The sequence below is a fragment of the Leptinotarsa decemlineata genome, unplaced genomic scaffold, assembly GCF_025532065.1.
Source record: "Leptinotarsa decemlineata unplaced genomic scaffold, Ldec_3_MD MMD2_tig00078346_RagTag_RagTag, whole genome shotgun sequence".
In the NCBI taxonomy this organism is placed as follows: domain Eukaryota; kingdom Metazoa; phylum Arthropoda; class Insecta; order Coleoptera; family Chrysomelidae; genus Leptinotarsa; species Leptinotarsa decemlineata.
This window is the reverse complement of record NW_027412724.1, coordinates 4,501,145-4,521,199: the sequence shown is the minus strand read 5'-3', so window position 1 is coordinate 4,521,199 and position 20,055 is coordinate 4,501,145. Positions and strand designations below refer to the sequence as shown.

The window sequence follows — 20,055 nt, the reverse complement described above, 5'->3', positions numbered from 1 at the left end:
ATATTCGGATACAAATGGAAACTAATAATAGAAAAAAAGAATGTCACTAGAATTCCCAGTACTCTGGAAGATTCTAATGTTGGTGAAACACTCGCACGATTTCAACACCAAAGGATTCTTCACATAATTTTGATTTTCAGCGGTTGCACGAAAAAGAGCTCATACAAAGAGGTCTCCTTTAGGATGGGGATTATTCTTCTCGAAATCCAGAAACTCTACCCAGACTAACTTGCCGAAGAACAGAAAAGCTTCCACCCCCATTACCATAAATGTATGTTAATTAAATTCTAACATTAATTTACTACAAATAGTTATTTTCTTTCATTTGTAGGAAAAATCCATTACCGAATCTGATTTAACTGACATGAAACGTAAACTCCGAACTGTAAAGTCTGCTGACAGCCTAACGTCGGGCCACTCAGAGCCAGCAAGTACAGAAGACATTTTAGGTCCTTTACACTCACTCATGAAACCCCCAGGTCACAATAGGTCCGTATCGCATGATTCTTACTTTGACATGTTACAAAATTCGCAGAACAACTCCGAAGGTTCTCTTTTGGATTTGAGTGAAATACAACTGAACTTCGAATTAGAAGAATCTGAAATGAGAATATTCTCTGAGGATGAGAGCTTGGTCAGTTCTCCAAGGATACACAAAGAGGTACTAGTTCATTGTTTATTAGTTTTTTTTATGCATATAAAAATTTCTGGTGTTTTTAGACTCAAAAACGAATACTCACACGAGCAAGACCTGAGGAATATAACAGTGCTGCAAACTCTAGTAATCCCTCTCCGAAAAAGCAGCCTCGCGTCATTATGTCACCTGAATCTCAGTCACGGAAACGAACCAGACTTGAAGATCAACTTTCTGATATTCAATACATTGACTGCAACACTCCTGATAATGTAGTGTCAACTACGGCTGTGATTCATTCTTTTCCCGAAAGCCCAATTGTACAAAAAAGTAAACAGTTGTTCGAATCATATCAGCCCAAAAATAAATCTCCAAGGAATTCTGATAACATGGACAAACGACAATCACTGAACTTGGAAGCGACTCCCAAACCAATTATTCCAAAATCTCTCACTGAGATCGACATGGATCAGAAATGTTTAAGGCCTACCAGTCTTGTCACAACATCTACTCCGTGTTCACCAGATTATAAACAGTTAGGCGAAAGTAGTGCCAACACTACCCCAGGAGCTTCCTCTACGTATGACAGTTCTCCCACTGAAGGTACTCACCAGCACCTTATACAAAATGAGGCTGAATCTTCTCACAAAACTGCTTCTCCAAATACTCCAAACTATGAAAATATCCTAACGACAATAAATATCATTTACAAGTCTCCACCACGAAGTCTAGCCACATCACCTGTCAAAAGTCCAACGACAAATATCTATGAAAACGTCATTTTAAACCCGGAAAAGGTCACAATACCAACTTCTACTGCTTCGCTACCAATCCAAGAAGCTAGTCAACCGAATTTAAGTGCAAACACGAACTTTCCTGAAGCGCAGTCCGGCGAACGTCCTAAAAGCCTGAGCGCATTAGAAGATATCACATCCAACAAAGATTCGACAATAAAAGCTAATCTCAGTTCCAGTGCAATTTGCAATACTAGCGAGCAGTTGTCACTCGGCAGCTTTAGCGATCAAAAAACCTTTAGTTCTAATCAGTCATCTAGCTCTAATATCCAATATACAGCAAGTATCAGCTCTGCGCCTTATCATTTCATTGAAAATTCGGAACAGTTGACCCCTACTGACCTGAGCCTCAGTGAAGTTGTAGAAAGCTCGACTGAAAACCTATCTACTAGTCATACATCGCTCAGTTCTCCGATAAGCCCTTCAAAAAACAGTCTCAGTCCCAATGTGAGTCCGACACAGATCTACGATTGTTCCTCACAGGAACTTATAACTCCTATCAGCCCAACAGATACACAAGTTACCAGCGACGGTTTGAGTACTGAGAATCTTGGCAAACAACATATCAAAGCAGAATGTTGGCCATGTGAACAACCAGTAAATGAAAATCATGCAGATTTGAGTCCTATAGAAAGTATACCTGAATCAGTGTCAAGTCCCAGTAGATCTATTAATAGTGACAAAAGAAAATCTGACGAAACTGAGTGTTTGGATGACTCTGCCATCTACCAGCAAGTGAAATATTTCAGAAGATCGATTCATGAGGTCAACGCTCTACTAGACCTCGAAAACGGTTTAGCAACGTCCGAGGAGGATAATGACTGTACTGAGAATGTTTATGAAGATATCCTGGTTAAGAATGGTGTAGTCAGAGTAAGAGATGATTCTGAAGTTACTTCAATCCCAAAACAAGAAATTGGTGAGGGAAGTAATATTCAAACTGAAAGAGAGGTGATTGAAGAAAATTATGATTCTTTAGAACCACAGATTTCTCATGTCTATGAGAACATTGATGGTGAAAATTTGCGTAACGGAATGATATATGAAAATGTACAAATTGACGAGGAAAAGACTGATAGTCCTATCCAAAACAGTGGAGCTTCATGCAAAATTGAAGTGGAAAGTAGTCCACAAACCATATGTGAAATACAATGTAATAAAGAAGAATCGGTAGCTATCGAAAAACATGAACATGTTGTGTCTAGTGAGAAACCAGTATTACCTATAGATGTAGAGAAAATAGACTCGAGTGAAAATGAGAATAGTACAAATAAAAGAAGTAGTTCTAAGTTGAAGAAATTTTATGAAAAAGACAGTTTGCCGCCTTGCTTAAGAGCTAGGAATCTCAAGCATCAATTGAAAACCCGATCCCTGGATGAAGAAGAATTTCAAAAAGAATTAGGTAGTAATGTAGGTCGGCACAGAATATCTTATGACGAAACCTTGGGCCACAAAACGAATTCTCTGCCAAAGACTCTGAATCAACCGAAATCTTTACCAGACGATGATGGAAGAGTGAACTCCATCCATCTCGCCCATAGTACAGAAAATATTCGAAATAACTTGACTGAGGAAGAGGAACAGAAAAAAAGAGAACGAATAGACAGATATAAAGAAGAGAGGCGACGAATATTACAGGATAAATACAGGTAAGACCTATTCTATTAATATTTCATCGCCTATAAAAGATAGATATCAAAAAATGGATTTCAGAGAAAAAACAGTTTTGACAAAAAAAGTAATATTCACCTTCGTAGTAAATGATATCTCAATAAATAATAAAACAGAAATTGTGAATCAATTTGCTTCTCATTTTGCGAGGAAAGCTTCTGAAAATCCGGCAAAATACATGGGTCGGGATATATCGCTACCTCATACCGGTTCTGAATTTTATGAAAACTCAATGTTCTTAAAAAACTTTCAGAACCTAAACTACCATTAGCGATCAACTAGCTAAAGAATAAAAAATCAATGTAGACCAATCCAACAGATCATTATAATTGTTGTTTATTATCGCTTACCAACAATAAAAATTACATTTAAAAAAAAATTTGGAGAAATCAACTCTCACTATTAAATTTTGTTTCATTGGAGAAATGAACCCTTACTTATTGAAGATTTTTGTCATTAATTATTTCGACTATATGAAGGAAAAAATTGTTGTTAAGTATTGTTTTGTTTTAAATTTTTTTTCGTTCTATTGAAATCCATAATATAAACATAATATAAATAAAGGAATAGTTCGAATTATATAACAGTGAAGTTCAATAAATATGTCATTTCATCAATATTTACAATTCTAGTGTAGCTTATTAATCGGTCAGGTCTTGAGGGGGTATGATAATACAGGTCAACTCCTAGAAATGTACCTAGATATAAATCTGTCTTGGGAGCCTCAAATCGATCATGTGTGTAAAAAATTATGAGTAAAATTTGCACTGCATCAGTATTTAGTATAAATGATGTCATAGCTGGGTATTATTCTTTGGCCCACTCGCCTAATGGTTCAAAATATAATCAAGTGAGGCTCCTCTGCAGGACCAGAACATGTTTTTATTCTTCAAAAAAGATTGATCAGAAGTATATTTAATATTACGCTCAGAAATAGTTGTAGAACTGCTTTCATCAAAAATTAAATATTAATTTTGCCCTGTATCTAGATATTATATAAAGTCTTGCTCTTTGTGAAATATAATATGACCAATCTCAGACAAGATCTCATCAAGAATCAAACTTTTTTTACCATTCCCAAACATAAAACTTCTTTCAGAATCTGTTGCATATAATAGCATTCAACTATTCAATACATTGCTAAGACATCAAAGACTTGCACTTCAAAATGCTAATAAAGAATCTACTAACGAGTAAGGGATATTATAACCTGAAAATATATCTACAAGGGAAAATATTTTTATGATAAGTCACTGCTTTATTTTCATTTTTATTATATTTTATTGTCTTTCTTGACATTTTTTAAAAATATTTTTTTAAATTTCACCTGATTTGAAATAATCAAACGTTTATAATATACCATGTAATAATTGTAATTTAAATTACTTTGGGACACTTTCAGAACATTATCAAGCAGAATAACTTCACACAAAAGTGATTAAAAATTAAACAAAAACTCATGTGCACTGGCTCAACATTCTATTTAAACAGGACAAACAATTCAATTTGATCAAGTAAAAGTTTTATATTGAGAAAAAATATGTCTAAGAGGCTTTTCCACAACATGGTCCTATATATACAGTGCTAGTCAAAAGTCCCCTCCCCCCTCGTATCTTTGGAACGGGTATACTTATAATAATGAAATTTGGAGTGTGGAAATAAACGGATGTAGGCTTCTTAACTGGTCATAACAGGTGACGCAATAGTCATAAATGACGTCACAAGGCCACTGTGACCAAAAATTTTAAATGGGACCCTATGGCAAGTGACAGCTCGTTTGAAAGGTATTGAAAATACCTATTCAGTCATACCAATTTTGTTTGGGTTTCGGCTGATTTTGATTGATAAATTGAAGAAATACGAAAATTATTGTTTCGCATTTAATTAATAAAGATTTTAAAGTACGCCTCTGGTTCATTGTCAAAAAGGTTGACGTGTTTGAATTATCTACTTGTCAAAAGTGTTTATACCTTGAAAATTTACCTAAGCTATTGTTTAACGAGACGTTTAAGTGTTTACATAGGCAAAATGGTACGTACTGTAGCCGACAAAGTAGCAGCTATCTTAATAATTGGTGAATGTAGAAACAATTTCCATGCAGCGGAACGACTGTTTAATGAGAGATACCCCGATCGCCCTATATCGAGGGTTTATTTGAGGGAGCTTCTTCGGAAGTTTGAAGCATCAGGTAGTGTTCAAGATGCCAAACGATCTGGTCGACCAACAATTAGTGATGACAAAAAAATTGACATACTTGGAGAAATGGTAGTGAACCCTACTTCTTCCACAGCCCAAGTTGCGTCTATCTGTGAAGTCAGTCAAAGGACAGTACATAGGGTGTTGGCTAAAAACAAATTTCATCCATACAAATTGAAAATGGTGCACCAACTTTCAGATGATGACCCCGACCGAAGACTAGAATTCTGTGAAACTATGTCCGATAAAATGAACCAACAACCAGGCTACATACAGACAATTTGTTTTAGTGACGAAAGTACTTTCTTTCTCAATGGAAATGTTAACACTCAAAATGTGAGGTATTGGAGTGACACAAATCCTCACATCTTTCGTGAAAAACATACTCAATTTCCAGAAAAAGTAAATGTTTGGGCAGGTATTTTGGGAAACCACATAGTTGGGCCTCTTTTTCTCAATGCTAACTTAACCGGTGAATTGTATCTGGAGATGTTACAAACTGATATTGAGGCGTTAATTCTTGAAATTCTAGAAGATAATTCAGATGAAGTCGACAACTTGGAAATAACGTTTCAACAAGATGGTGCTCCTGCACACTATTACGGTGCAGTAAGACGTTACCTAGATGAAGAATATCGTGGTAGATGGATTGGACGACGAGGTTCGATCGAATGGCCAGCTCGGTCACCGGACCTTACACCATTAGATTTTTTTCTATGGGGGTACTTGAAATCTAAGGTTTACACTACAGCACCTGACAGTATTGCCATTCTGAAACAACGAATTGTTGAAGAATGTAGGGCAATTTCCGCTGACACACTGGGACGAGTACGACAAGAGTTTAGCAATAGGATGCATTACTGCCAGGAAGTAGATGGAGCACATTTTGAACACTTATTATAAGAACTGGTTCTTAAATCTTCATTAATTAAATGCGAAACTATAATTTTCGTGTTTCTTCAATTTATCAATCAAAATCAGCCGAAACCCAAACAAAATTGGTATGACTGAATAAGTATTTTCAATACCTTTCAAACGAGCTGTCACTTGCCATAGGGTCCCATTTAAAATTTTTGGTCACAGTGGCCTTGTGACGTCATTTATGACTATTGCGTCACCTGTTATGACCAGTTAAGAAGCCTACATCCGTTTATTTCCACACTCCAAATTTCATTATTATAAGTATACCCGTTCAAAAGATACGAGGGGGGGAGGGGACTTTTGACTAGCACTGTATATATATATATATATATATATATATATAGATAGATTAACGGGGTCTCTCAGTCAAAAAATCAAAACTCTGCTCTACTTTATATATATATATATATATATATATATATATATATATATATATATATATATATATATATATATATATATATATATATATATATAGTTCTGGTGGAAATACCAAACCCTTGCTTCTCATGTAGGACCTACGATTTTGTAGGTACGTTGGAAGATGTTGCACAGGTGCCTGATGGTTTTACTTCAGATTTCAGCGTGGCCTTAGCTGGGTTAGCTGTTGTTTTTCCGTCGGCTATCTGCCAACGTACCTACAAAATCGTAGGTCCTACATGAGAACTGGCGGGGTAGTATGGATTACTGAACCCAATTTATTCATGAAATTCTCTTTTTTTGTTTTTATCTTGTAGATTATAAAAGCTACAGAAAAAATATAAATGCCAGACTTGTAGGAAATTCGATTTACTTCAAAAACTTTCCAGAGTACCAAATTACTACAAAAAAAAACATTTATCAGGTCTATCCCACTCCAAGAAATGATAATAAGCACCATGACATACTTTGGTGAACCCACCAATAACATTGCTCGTGTTTTGAAAAAAAAAAGACTTGGAGCGTGGAATACAGAATACATACGTATTAATTCAAATAAATTCAATAAAAACAAAGACAAATTGTTAATAAAAAGTTACTTGAATATATTATTGATTTTCATCAAGTACGGGCCAATTCCATTACCTAATGTAACCTCTATATGCAAAGGTGATAAATTCCTGAATGGCTTTCGTAAAATCAGTTTTATGAAGAGATAATTAGACTTTAAAAAGCTATTTACTCTTCTACCGTTGATCATACATTTACCGGACTGTAAGCAACCAAACAAATCTTGGGATTAAGGGATTTCAGTTTAATAATAATAATAATATCGTCTTTATTATCTTCATTTAAAGCAAATCAATCAGGAACAGTTCATTTATTATATGAAGATAAAAGGCGAAGTTCAATTTACATGATGACAAGTCATCATTCAATTGTTCTTCCACGTAACCTCCTTGAAATCAAAAGAAAATTTTTAAATAAATCAAATATTAAAGACAAAAGCATAAATGTTATTGTGCTTGAATAAAATTCAGATAGGTTTACCTGTCAGTAACATTTCTCACTACATAAAAATAAAATACATGCATGCAAATGTACTTCTCTTTGAATGACGTTTCGGAAACTTCCACTGTTCCGTTTCTCGAGTCCCGATAAAAAATGGAATTTAATTTCGAATGATTTTGAATTGACATTTACATATTTTTGTGTGCGATTTTGATCAGTTTATTAGGATTTTTTGATTATGGGTAAAATAATAATACTCAGATGTACTATCCACGATAATAACACAATTTTCACAGTAATAAATTTACTAGAGACGCATTTTGCTTCACAGTAGATTCTTTAGTCGAACAGGTGATGTCAAACCAGTTTACATAAGTACACTTATGTACATGTGAATACAAAATTATTACTTTACAGAACTGAATCTTTTAAAGAAGATAAGGAGGTGCTTCTCACACGTTTGAGGATATTCAAGCAAAAAGAGGAAACTGCTGAACTGCCAAAACCGGTTGAGTTAGAACGACCACCACGCTGTCGAAGAAGAAGTTCACGTAGTGAAGATGGTGAAAATCAAGAGTCTTCTTCCAAAGTAGAAGAACCTACGAATACAAAAGCAATAATAAGTTCTGCTGCAATCAAAGATGACCCTATTGCGACAGAAATTTTCAAAAAGGACATCAAACCAATGAAGGAAAGTTTGAAGTCTCGGGCAGCAATTTTTGAACAAAATAGTCAGAAACCTCAACCGCCGACTACTCTCATTATAAACAAAAATAGATCTTCATTTAGAGATATGACAAAACAGACTGATTCGAATGCCAAAAATTTTCAAGATACTCGTGAGAAAATTCATGGTAGGATAGATAAAAAAGAAAGTCTCGATGACTTGAAAGACTTGGATTTCATAAGAAATAAGAAGGATAGTGAATTTATGAGAGAGGAAAGAAGGAGACACACTTTTGATAGTAGAGAAAGGGAATCGGAGGCAGAAAGGTTGAGGAGGATCAGCTTGGAAAACAGAAGTCCAAGGTACAGATTTTGTATGATACGTAAATATATTACCATTGGTTTTTCTTTTATATATGATATATTATAATTATTTCTCCTGTTTTTTTTTAGAAAAGAGAAAGCATCACCAACATACTGCATCAAGGACATGAAAGCAATTTTTGAGTCGAAGTCAAAACAATAAATATATATTATATTATATAGTAAAGATATTAAAAAATTGTTAAATGATATGATAGTGAATTGACCAAATTTTATTCAACCTTTCAACTCATTAGAAAATATTGTAAAAGTAATGCAACTAAACTCCATAAAAATATCTAGTTTTTGTAAATATACCTTTTAGAATAGTATTCTATAATTTTTTGCTAGTGAATTCCTAAGTTCAATAATATATTTTTTTATATAGTATGAGTGACTAGAGATGAAAAATGCTAAAATGTACATTGTGATTGTTACGTTTATTTATCATTTTTGTTACATGCATAAGAATATTTGTTTTAAGAATTGTACATTTTATTTGATCACATTAAGATAATGTTTGCAAGATTTTTGTTGCTAATGGAATTCCTTAAATTAGTGACCATATACTTTCCTAATGAAAATGTTTCTTTTTTATATCGTATAGAAATTCATTTTAAAATTAACTTTCAAAGGATTTCCTTGTCAAAAATGTTCATATGAATATCATTTTTTGAAATGAAAAATACTGTCGGCTGTTTGCTTTCACTTATATGCATTATTGAACAGTAGAAACATTTTATTCCTAAGTATAAGGAAACGATAAGCTTAAGTGTTCATTAAAGAATATATTTATTTCTATAAATTATTTACTTTCCAAAAATGTCCCTATCTGAGAAATTACCTTGTTTTATTGGTTTCGTGTTATATAAAACTTTAAAGGATTATTTTTAAGTCTTATTAAAACCAAAATAGAATGAACTTCCAAAATTTTGTTTGATAAATTACAAATAATGTTATATTCAGTTTCATTTCATTTATTAATTTGATACTTGGGTGCTTTTTCATAATAAAACATAAGAAAAAGCAGTAGATATAATTTACGTGAAATCTATATGAATGTGAATCAAGCCACAACTCAAGAAGCCCTACTACCAAATACTTTCAAAATGTCAGAAGAAAGTGTCATGTAAAAATTGCTCATGACTAGTAACACCATTGCAAAAGTGAATTCTATCACGTAGGTGCTAAAAAAGTGTGTGCCTCGTTTTTTTTAATGGCGATAATGATTTATTTTCTACAAAAACATGTTTCTAGTAAGAAAAAAATAAATGAAAACTACAACTAAGTATGGAAAAAAATTAGAACTGAAGCAAAAAAATAGATAATTGAATATACTTTCAGGGTCTACAAAATGATTATCAACATTATACACATAAATATGCAAATCAGAATATATAATATACGGATTTAAAGCAATACACATTTTTTCAAATTAATCCATTTGATTTATAATTAAGCATTTGATGGCTTATTGTAAAACTTCAAAATAAATCGAATTTTCCCAATATTCGTTTTCATTTTCATTAATTTCAGACTGCCTGAATATCTTGTGGAATGTGTGTTGGTCAACATTGATTTTGAGAGTAAGATTTGAATGTATGAGCTTATTTTTGACCAAATGATTGAAGGTATATAATTTGAAATTATATGAGGATGACAGATGTAATAGTTTTTTTTTGTTTATACAGGTTGGTAAAAAAATAAATCAATCTAAGGTGCGGTACAAAATTTCTTATTTTAATTATGGTAACTATTTTCCTTCTTATTGTTTCAATATGTTGTTTAATGATACATTTTCATTTAGAATAAAAACAAGAAATTTCGCTAAATAATGAGAAGCATTAGATTGTCAAGGCAGGCGTCTACAATGAATATTCGAATTAGTAGCAAAAACTGATATTTTTTTCGCCTTCAATCTTTTGATTTTTTTTTATATATTATCATTCCTTAACAAGTTATTAAAAATTTGTTTCTAGCAAGCCTTCCGACCAAACCCTGAATTGCACTTTCAACACTGACCACAACATCTTCCAAAATCAAGTTCCTCTTTATCGAAATACTGACTCGAAACATTTTCAACAATGTTGATAACTTTCTTTGAATTTTTGTTTGTTTCTTTAACGCCAAATTCAAATTTTATGTTCAAACAAGCCATTTTTTTAATGAAGTTTGACAACGAACATGTCTTTGAAAATTATCGCACTATTCTATCTTCTAGAGCTTATGTTATTTTTTGGTGAACTTCATATTCTTTTAATGCAAGCATACTCCGTTTACTATATTTCATCTCCTGAAGACGCATACTCGGTTGGTGAAACGTGCGTCGAAAATAGTATTGAAGTTCTGGTGTTTGGGAAAAGTGCTTGTTTTGGATTTATTCTACGCTAGAGAGGCCAGTTTTCCCTTTTATTACGGATGGCTACCAGGTCAGCAGAACTAAATTTGTATCGTAAGTTTACCACTAAAATTAGGTTAATAGATGCAGATATTTGGTTTTTCAAAACATGCCTTGTTAAATCTGTTTCTCTAACAACCTTCTTCGACAAACAAAAAGTCGAAGAAGGTTGTCAACATTGTTGAAAATCTTTCGAGTAAGTTTCTCTATGGAATAAAAGGCTTAAAATTTTGTTCGAGTCCCCTGAGCGAAGTCTTGGAAGATGTTGTCATCAGTGTTGGAAGTGCATTTCAGTACAAATTTAGAAAGAATCTTCGAACTTTCAAAAAGACAGATTAGTTGATAGTTTTTCTGTATGAACCAAGATATCCTAATGAATTAGATTGTATTTTTTCAAAGTTGAACGTGAAAGTAGGTGCCAAACATTTTGTTCGGTTCAACAAATGTTAGGTAACCCTAAAGAAAATATGTTGGAAAATAAAAAGTCGGGATATATGAAATAAGCTGTGAGGACTGTGACAAAAATATATCGATCAGACCGAGGAAGCCATTAAAATTTGTTCCAAAAAAATACAGCATATTTCCGATTTCGGACACCAGAAAAATCTAGTGTCGCTCACGCCCTGAAAAACGACCATAGAATAAATACAATGACAAAGGTCTTATTCCAAACAGCCCCTACTTACCTTTTTATGAATCACTCTGTTAAAATAGGCGGAAACTTTCACGAGATTAATTTTCCTCAAATTTCAACTCGTAATCATTGATTCTATGTGACCTGACAAAAGCATTTAATTGTGTATCATATACTGTATCTGTAGAGTAGGGAGGGTGAGTGTAAGCCCACGCACTTAGGCCACATGTGACCCATTGTACATCCTCCCGAGGAGTTGTCCTCCTAGGTCGTCGTCCATCCTGTCCTTTCCGGGAAGGTGGACAGGTCGCTGGGAGACATCTCCTTTATATCGGCAGGTGTAGGCCAAGACTCGCCGAACACACACTCTCTTATTGACGATAACTCCGGGCACTCGCACAGGATATGCCTGACAGTCTCATCTTCCTGTTCACACATCCTGCATGGAGGTGTGTCCACTAGCCCCATATTATGTAGGTGTTTCCTTAGCTGACAGTGGCCAGTCAGAAATCCTACTGTAAGGCGTAGATTTTTCCTGGTCATCGCCAGATATTTCTTCGGCGCCAGCTTCCCAGGGTCGCCCAAGGTGATCCTGGCAAGATTACATCCTTTGATTTCATTCTATCTCTTTAAAGATTGAGCATGGGTGTAACATTTGACTAGTTCCACAATTGTCGATGTCATCAGGCCGTGGGTGCCACTTGGTCCTAAAATTCTTAGTCCAGCCGCTTCCTTGGCTAAAGAGTCGGCAATGCGATTACCTTTACTCCTTTCGTGCCCTTTAACCCACCTCAGGATAATGTTATTATCTACCGAGGCTTTGACTAAATCTAGTACTAGTCCTGAGGTAACACGTTGTCTGTTCTAGGCTAATAGTGTATCATATACTAGTGTATCTATTGTATCATATACTATTTTCATTGAAAAAAATAGTTACTATGCTGTCTGGGGTATAGCTCTCAAGCTCGTCGAGTGTTATCTCACAAATATGTTGAAGGGGACAACATATTTGTGAGCTTAAAACTAATGACACAAGATAGCAAAACATTAACATATAATTGGTTTGCTGCTAATAAGCTGATTCTGAATAAAAATAATGTAGGAGATGACGAGTAACCCTGGATCAGTTGAATGATAACAGTCACAGCTAAGCATTCTTGGAGTCCACACATGTTGTTTATTAATGTTCGTTATGGGATTACAATAAATATTGTATTCGGAGACTTCTTATGTTATCTGACAAAGACAAAACTCAGTATATAATTGTACCTCTCAATCCCAATTCTGAGATGATTGAATAATGTGGTTAATTTAAGGACGCTTAAAAGAGCACACTATGGATTATTTCATTCAGTTGTGTCATATGATATTCTGATTTGGGGTCATTCAGGTAACTCCATTAGTGTCTTCAGGTGACAGAAAATGGCCATAATAATAGTCACAAGTTACAAAGAGCAATGTTGTCTTTTTTTATTCCACTTGGCATTGAGCCATTTCCAAAATATATCTATAAAGTTTTACTGAAAATTCATGAAAACGTTAATAAATTTGACGGACATCATGATAATAATTCATATGACATAAACTAACATGTAGGAGAAATTCACTGAACTTACATTTGTATAATCATCTTCACACGTTTCTGAAGTTACTAAGCCTTGTAAAATGTAAATCTACCATTGAAGAGTTTCTCCTCCAACACTGTTTTTATAACATTGAGGAATATATTGACGTGACAGAGTCTTCAACTTGTGAAGATCTCAATAAATCACCATTTTATTGATTTTACATTTATGTTTTTAATTAACCCAAAGTCTTTACTTTCATTATTTTTTAGTAGGCCATTTTACCTTTCTAACTCAGAACAAGGATTTCTGTATTCGTGGCTTGCCATAAATGTACTATAGTATGTAAAATGGTCAAATAAAGTACTCTATTCTAAATACTTGTTTAGCCATGGTTTGTATTGTGCAAAAATATGGTTTAAAAGTTGCAATTTTCGGAACTTTGAAGGATTTCAACTCTGGAATTTAGATCACCGATTTTTTCTTCATAGTCTACATGTGAAAATGCATAAGTATACACTTTTTTTTTAATCGGTGGGTGCAGCCTAATCAAAATGGTATCAAATAAACTGATATTGATCGAATTACCTCTACATTAGAATAATCAACTGGAACAAAAATTTTTTTTTCAAGACTCAGTGCAGAAGAGCCTACAATTTAATTTGCCAACGTATTTAAAGAACTCTTAATACATAATTTCCGGCGCGATGAATTGTACATGCGTCTGTTCGGCTAAAATTATCGATGATGTCCCAACTGAAAAAAAACAGCACAAAAAACTGTGAAGAATGTCATCGTAATGTAGTGCCACTATATGAATAATTAGAATAAATAGTAAAAGTGCAACTAGTTGACTAAGTATTTGCTAAACTACTGAATCCTCCCTCTTAGAATAATAATTAAGTTTTCCCCTGTATTCTCAATCTTTAGTAACCATATAGCATTAGAGAAATCAATTACTACTTGATCATATTGACATTTTATTAATTTCTAGCAATTTCATGATTTGCCTTATACCAGTCTACACTTTCTTTTATAGCTACAGAGAATGGAGTAAATTCAAAATCTGGTAGAAATTTTCTCAATTTTGCATTACTGGCAGTCTTTTTATATTGTCCATCAGCCTTGGTAGTATCAAATTCAATTTTTCCTTGAAATCCATATGCTTTTCCTATTTCTTCTGCCAGTTCCTTGATAGAAACTTCAGATTTTTCATCAACTGAAAAATAACTTTCCGTCAAATCATTATGAAATAATTGATAATTTACTTGAATAATCTTTTTTTAATATATCAAGAAATACACTTGAGGAACATTTCACAAAGTTTTAAATGCATGTGAGTATTACCACATGACAATGTCTGGCACTTAAAATCCAACTATTTTTATGATCGTCCAGTTTCTCAATTGTTCAGTTTAATAATTTTCATTATTTCCTTTCTAACATTTTCTTCCTAGCATTTTTAATAGTTTATTCCTTCATTTTTCTTCCCAGGGATTTTATATCCCATTTCAAGTCTTTATTGTGAGATTTTCGCTATATATGATAGCTTCTTCAGGTATGTTCATACTAATTAAATGATACCCAATTAGTGCCTTATATGTATTGATTAATTCTAAATCTGCTGAATGTTAATCTGTTTAAAACCAGCGACACAAGGTTCATGGTGAAATTTCTCGAAGAAAGATTAAATTCAAATTTTCCTTATCATTCAAATAAAATGAGTGTACAAAAGGGTATACCTGATAAAATAATTGGTTCAGTTTCTTGATATTCTCTCAAAACCCATAGAAACAGTTTTGCTAAGTCCAAAGAATAAATGAATTGCCTCAAGGGTTTTCCAGTTCCCATTACTGTGAAGGTTTCTCCTCCTGAAGATATTAAACAACATAAATCCCAAAAACAACTTAGAAGATTAATTTGTTCAACCTGTCTTCATAATATCATGCAACTTTCTTATGAGCCCCGGTATAACATGACTAGATTCTAAATTATAATTATCATGGGGTCCAAAAACATTACAAGGAATAACTGAAGTGAACATACATCCATGTTGCTGATGATATGCCTTATTTTGTATATCAATCAATCTTTTAGCATAACTGTAACCAAAATTTGAGGGATGTGGTGGACCATTATGAACCTTCAAAAAAAATAAATGTTACTTCTCAGCCACAGGAGTAAATCTAAGGAAAGTAGAGAATTTACAAACCATTGTTTCGTTGATGGGATAATCCGTTTTATCGGGAAATATACACGTAGAAAGGCATGAAACAACCTTCACAACACCAGTTTCAAAACTAATGTGCAAAATATTGTCATTCATATGCATATTTTTTCTCTGAAAATTAAAAAAAAAGCTATGAATCAATATAAAAATTTTGCTGATACCGTTAATCAGCTAATACAGATATTTCATTGACCAATTGATATATGTGATGGCTAGTTAATTTGAGTTTAATGTTTGTACTCTCAAAATATAAAATAGGTGAAGAGTATAACTGACTATATACAATCATTCTTTTATTTCATTGAGTGCTCAGTTTTGATATAAAAATATTCAGTCACCAAGATAATTTTTCCAGCTGATGGATAAACACCATATCTGGGATGCTTCATGATCTCTTAGATATATGGAAATTAATCAAAGATCAAATTATTTTCATTTGGCAGACAATATTGCCAATATGATAAAAGGTATCTCTGGCACTATGACAAAATATCAGGATTGTTTTCTTCGCATTTTACAGGAAAGACTGATTGTTGAACAGTGGTAATAGATATTACCAAAGCAAAGAAAATTAGAACTCATTTCAATCATTTTGCATGCTTAGTTCAAAATCTTATCAACCTGTTACAATCAATCCTACAAGAAAATAACTAAAATCTAAAGTAATAGAGAACATTGCATATCAGAAGTAATTCTTACTTTAATATTCTAGTCAAAAAATATTTATATTCATACTAGGTTTATGTACATTTTACAGGTAATAAAGATGTACTTTTGATATATTTTTCTTTGTTTTTTTTCCTCATGTACTTAGCGGTCTCAACTTTTGATATCAGCCGATAATCAATGATAAGGTTGATAATTTGGCCAATATAAATATCGGAATCGGAACAATCCCTAAAAATTACCTAAAGAGTTTTAACTGAAAACTTAAACTCACTAAAAAATCTAGGTTATGAGACATGTTGTGAAATAGGCCTCCAACCATTGCGGCTAAATGAATCACATGGGTTGGGTGATGCTTTTCAAATATCTGCTTGGTTTCATTGTAGTCACTAAAAAGCTCAATAATTAATTATTAAAGGGCACACCTAAAATCAACACTCAACCATAAATCTCCATCCTTGCTACTCAAAAATATCCACTTTTCATCTGGTCTCTTTTCTGCTTCAACGACTTGTTGAATAGCCTTACCGACAAGTCCTGTACCACCAGTAACTAAGATAACTTTGTTTTCTGACATTGCAGGTGAAAATCTAAGTAGATCAATTCCTCAAGAACATACTTTCAAGAGAAACAATAATAAACAAGCTTCTAGCTATATAAAATATAACTCGAATAAATAGCAAATTACCTACTCTTACTGAAGGTATACAAATATTATTGAAAAGTTAGGTATTGAAAAAAAATATTTGTAAGCAATATTACTTTGATAATTTAATTTTAACATATGACCAGAGACATATGACCCACTGAATACATACATGCAGTGTTTGACTTTAATTTGACACGACACCTGTGACGACACATGCCGTGCGTTCCACTAAACGCTCACCACGATCACAGATCAAATATTTAATCTGTGCCACGATCAGAATGCTCCTTTAGTCGTTCCATATAACGACCGCGATCGTTGTGGTCGCGGCATAAAACGTCACTCATGACGTCATTATTTTCGCTCACAGCAAGCTCATAACGAACCCTCCGAAGAGATGAGTCAAGTGGTCAATTTTTGAATTATTTTTGAAATATGACATAATTTCTTATTCCATTATTCAATCTCATAAGTTAATCAATGGAATAATTACTTAGATACACATAATGAAGTAAATTCAAAAGTAGCATAAATTCAGAGCATGACATTTTAAAAATCTACAGTGTAGTATGTGATAGAAAACCATGTACCTGAAAAAACTTTTGAATTCTTCATATGAATAATCAATAATACGTGGCCTAAGTTTTCGCTTTTCACTATTATAATTTTGTCAAGTTGCATTTCACTCTTCATCTGAACTAGATCAATTAGTTTCTGGAGCCCTATTGCGATGCATCAACAAATATCCAATTGCCGTAAGAGACAGTTTGATTATTTTTTGGGAAATAAAGGTTTTGGCTTTTAACTTCTCCATCGGATGTCTACAGTGAGGATGACAGTGTTCCGTGTAAGTAAAATTTCACTTCTTTCATTGATTATATTGTGTAGCAATTCTGTGAATAATATCTGATTTGATTCCATTATGAATATTTAGAATACATATGGATTAGAGAAGTGTTTTTCATAGAAATTCAGCGTTCATAAAAAAGTATTTGTTTCGAAAGTATTTGTCTTTCGTTTGAATGTTCGTTGAATGTTTATATGAAAGTAGCTGTTTCGAGAAGGCTTTTTCTTTCAATTTGTGTCTGAAAATTACTTCTTTGCATGATCTTCACATCTTTGTATAGAGTTAATTACTGAAATTGATTGCTTCCTTCCCTTCTTTGGAATACTTCCACATTTTTTGTATCTAGATGAAGAAGTAAAAAGCTAAAACCTTTCCTAAAGAAATTAATCTCTCCTGAAAATATACTCTTTCAATTTCAACAAGATTCCTATGGCTAGGATTTAATCAAATAAACGAATGAATGATGAATTGGTTAAGGCTTTCGTTGCCGAGATTTTCAGTGTTACTATCTTCATTCGGGATTGAAGGCCGTCGTAGTTTGGACCTGCATCCTAACGTTTCACCAGCAAAAGTGACTGGCTTCTTCAGAGGTTTATTCATCTCAATGATTTACCGATGACTGGTAATTTATGATTTATGGTTCGTAGGTTGTATTTATGTTGACTCAGGTAGTCCACTTCTTTTGTTGATGCGTTGCTATTGGCTGAAGTGTTATTACCTGTTAATGACGTAAAATTGCATTGCGCTGTTGCCACTTTAGCATCTTTTAGTATGCAGTTAAGCGTTACCACCTCCTCTTTTCTGTTGTAGTTTACCGTATGTTTATGGATTTCTATGGCTTCCCTTACAAGACGACTGTGGTATCCACGATCGGGGGTTTAGTGCCACATCATCAAACAGTATCGTGTGATCTCCTTCACTAAGCGCGTGTTCCGCTACTGCCGATTTGTCTATTTGACCTAATCCACAGTTTCTCCGATGTTCATTCAGCCTTGTACACATGAATTATATCGCCCGTTCCCATGTGAACCGCTGACCATGCTGAAGCAGAATCTCTTATAATTTTGCTCTCACACTGTTAACATCTATTTTTGTTAATAAAATTAATTTTTAAAAAAGGACTTTGACATCCGAAAGTTATATTTGGCGCAGTCGGTAGGATACTCGAAATTGAACGTATCGAACGAGCAGTTTTCGTTTCAACGATTTATCGGGTATCGACTCTTCAGCTGACTCTTCAGTTTCTTTTCCTAATTCTTCTAGTAGTTCAAATATAATAATGGCTAATCAATTCAACTCAGAATACCTTAGGTGTGTGCCTGAATTCGACGGCAACCCTAATGATTTAAATAGATATCTAGCAGTTTATGATTCAATAATTAATACTTTTTGTAATGTGGCTGAGCCGACAAGCTTTCAAAATGTTTATTTACTGAACTGTCTCATTTCAAAATTATCAGGCAATGCTAAAGTAGTAGCTAATATACAGAATGTTTCAAATTGGAGAGAACTCAAAGAGATACATTAACCGGAAACTTTGCCGATCAAAGGGATGAAACTTGCCTAAACAGAGACATGGTTATACTTAGGCAATCCCCTAATGAAAAGGCTCAACAGTTCTATGATAGGTGTTTAAATATATTGAACCTATTGTGCAATTATATCGACGTTCACGAAATCACACAAGAATCTAAAAGGTGTAAAAGAGATTTATATTGCAATTTGGCATTGATAACCTTTCTTTGTGGGCTCAAGGAACCCTTGGGTACTACAATACGTTGTATGCAACCCAAATCTCTCAGTGAAGCATTGCAGTTTGTTTCACAGGAAGACAATGTACATTACTTTCAAAATTTCTCAAATAAGGATACATTTAGGCCAAACTTTCAACCTTCTAGAACACCAATTCAGATCAGACTGCCAAATTCTTCTCCTATCAATAATTAGAGTACACCAAATAACTTTTTCAGGCAGCAAAATCAATTTCCTTCACAACCAATACCAATTCAGCCACAAACACCAAGCCAACCCCAAAAATTCTTTACCAACGCGCAAGTTTTTAGACAACCATTTTAAAACAGGAATGTTTTCAGGCCCAATCAAAATCAAAATCAGAACTTCACAAAACCTACACCCATGAGTGTATCCAGCAGAAATACACATCAAACAAATAAACCAGTACCAATGAGTGTTTCGACAAGAAATGCCCCTAATTATCGATCAGGTCCCTCAAACTCATTTCAAAATCAACCCCAAATAAATTTTATATCAGAGGAATTATTTAATACAGTAGTTAGTGACACTCAAAATGAACCAAATTATAGCGAACAGGAATATTACGCTGAGGAAGATTTTAACGAACATTATGACGAATTTCTATACTGCGAAAA

The 20,055-nt window shown here is 33.5% G+C and overlaps 2 protein-coding genes across 5 annotated transcripts in view; one reads left to right on the top strand and one right to left on the bottom strand.

The window, feature by feature from the left end:
• CdGAPr (GTPase-activating protein CdGAPr) overlaps positions 1 to 9,481 on the top strand; it is a 142,530-nt gene extending 133,049 nt beyond the window's left edge. For all 4 annotated transcript variants that reach the window (XM_074185792.1, XM_074185793.1, XM_074185789.1 and 1 more), the window contains 5 exons: positions 141 to 271; positions 332 to 661; positions 721 to 3,077; positions 8,065 to 8,676; positions 8,767 to 9,481. In XM_074185792.1, coding sequence (XP_074041893.1) covers positions 141 to 271; positions 332 to 661; positions 721 to 3,077; positions 8,065 to 8,676; positions 8,767 to 8,839 — 3,503 coding nt within the window. In that variant the 3' untranslated portion in view covers positions 8,840 to 9,481. The remainder of the gene's footprint in view (positions 1 to 140; positions 272 to 331; positions 662 to 720; positions 3,078 to 8,064; positions 8,677 to 8,766) is intronic.
• A 4,759-nt stretch (positions 9,482 to 14,240) lies between these two features.
• Gmer (GDP-L-fucose synthase-like protein) lies at positions 14,241 to 17,018 on the bottom strand. The gene is made up of 6 exons (XM_023159531.2): positions 16,613 to 17,018; positions 16,444 to 16,558; positions 15,486 to 15,614; positions 15,203 to 15,416; positions 15,016 to 15,144; positions 14,241 to 14,492 (listed from the first exon to the last, which is right to left on the bottom strand). Exons 1-6 carry the CDS (start codon positions 16,744 to 16,746, stop codon positions 14,257 to 14,259), a joined length of 957 nt encoding a protein of 318 aa, XP_023015299.2. The 5' UTR covers positions 16,747 to 17,018; the 3' UTR covers positions 14,241 to 14,256.
• Between the last annotated feature and the right edge of the window lie 3,037 nt (positions 17,019 to 20,055).

Excerpts from the sequence above, each read along its gene's own strand:
- Gmer (XM_023159531.2), bottom strand. The coding sequence starts at position 16,746 with ATGTCAGAAAACAAAGTTATCTTAGTTACTGGTGGTACAGGACTTGTC. Across the intron at positions 15,615-16,443 it reads CTCATAACCTAGATTTTTTA|AGAAAAAATATGCATATGAA; the intron begins GTGAGTTTAAGT and ends TTTAATTTTCAG. Across the intron at positions 14,493-15,015 it reads TGAACCAATTATTTTATCAG|TTGATGAAAAATCTGAAGTT; the intron begins GTATACCCTTTT and ends GTTATTTTTCAG.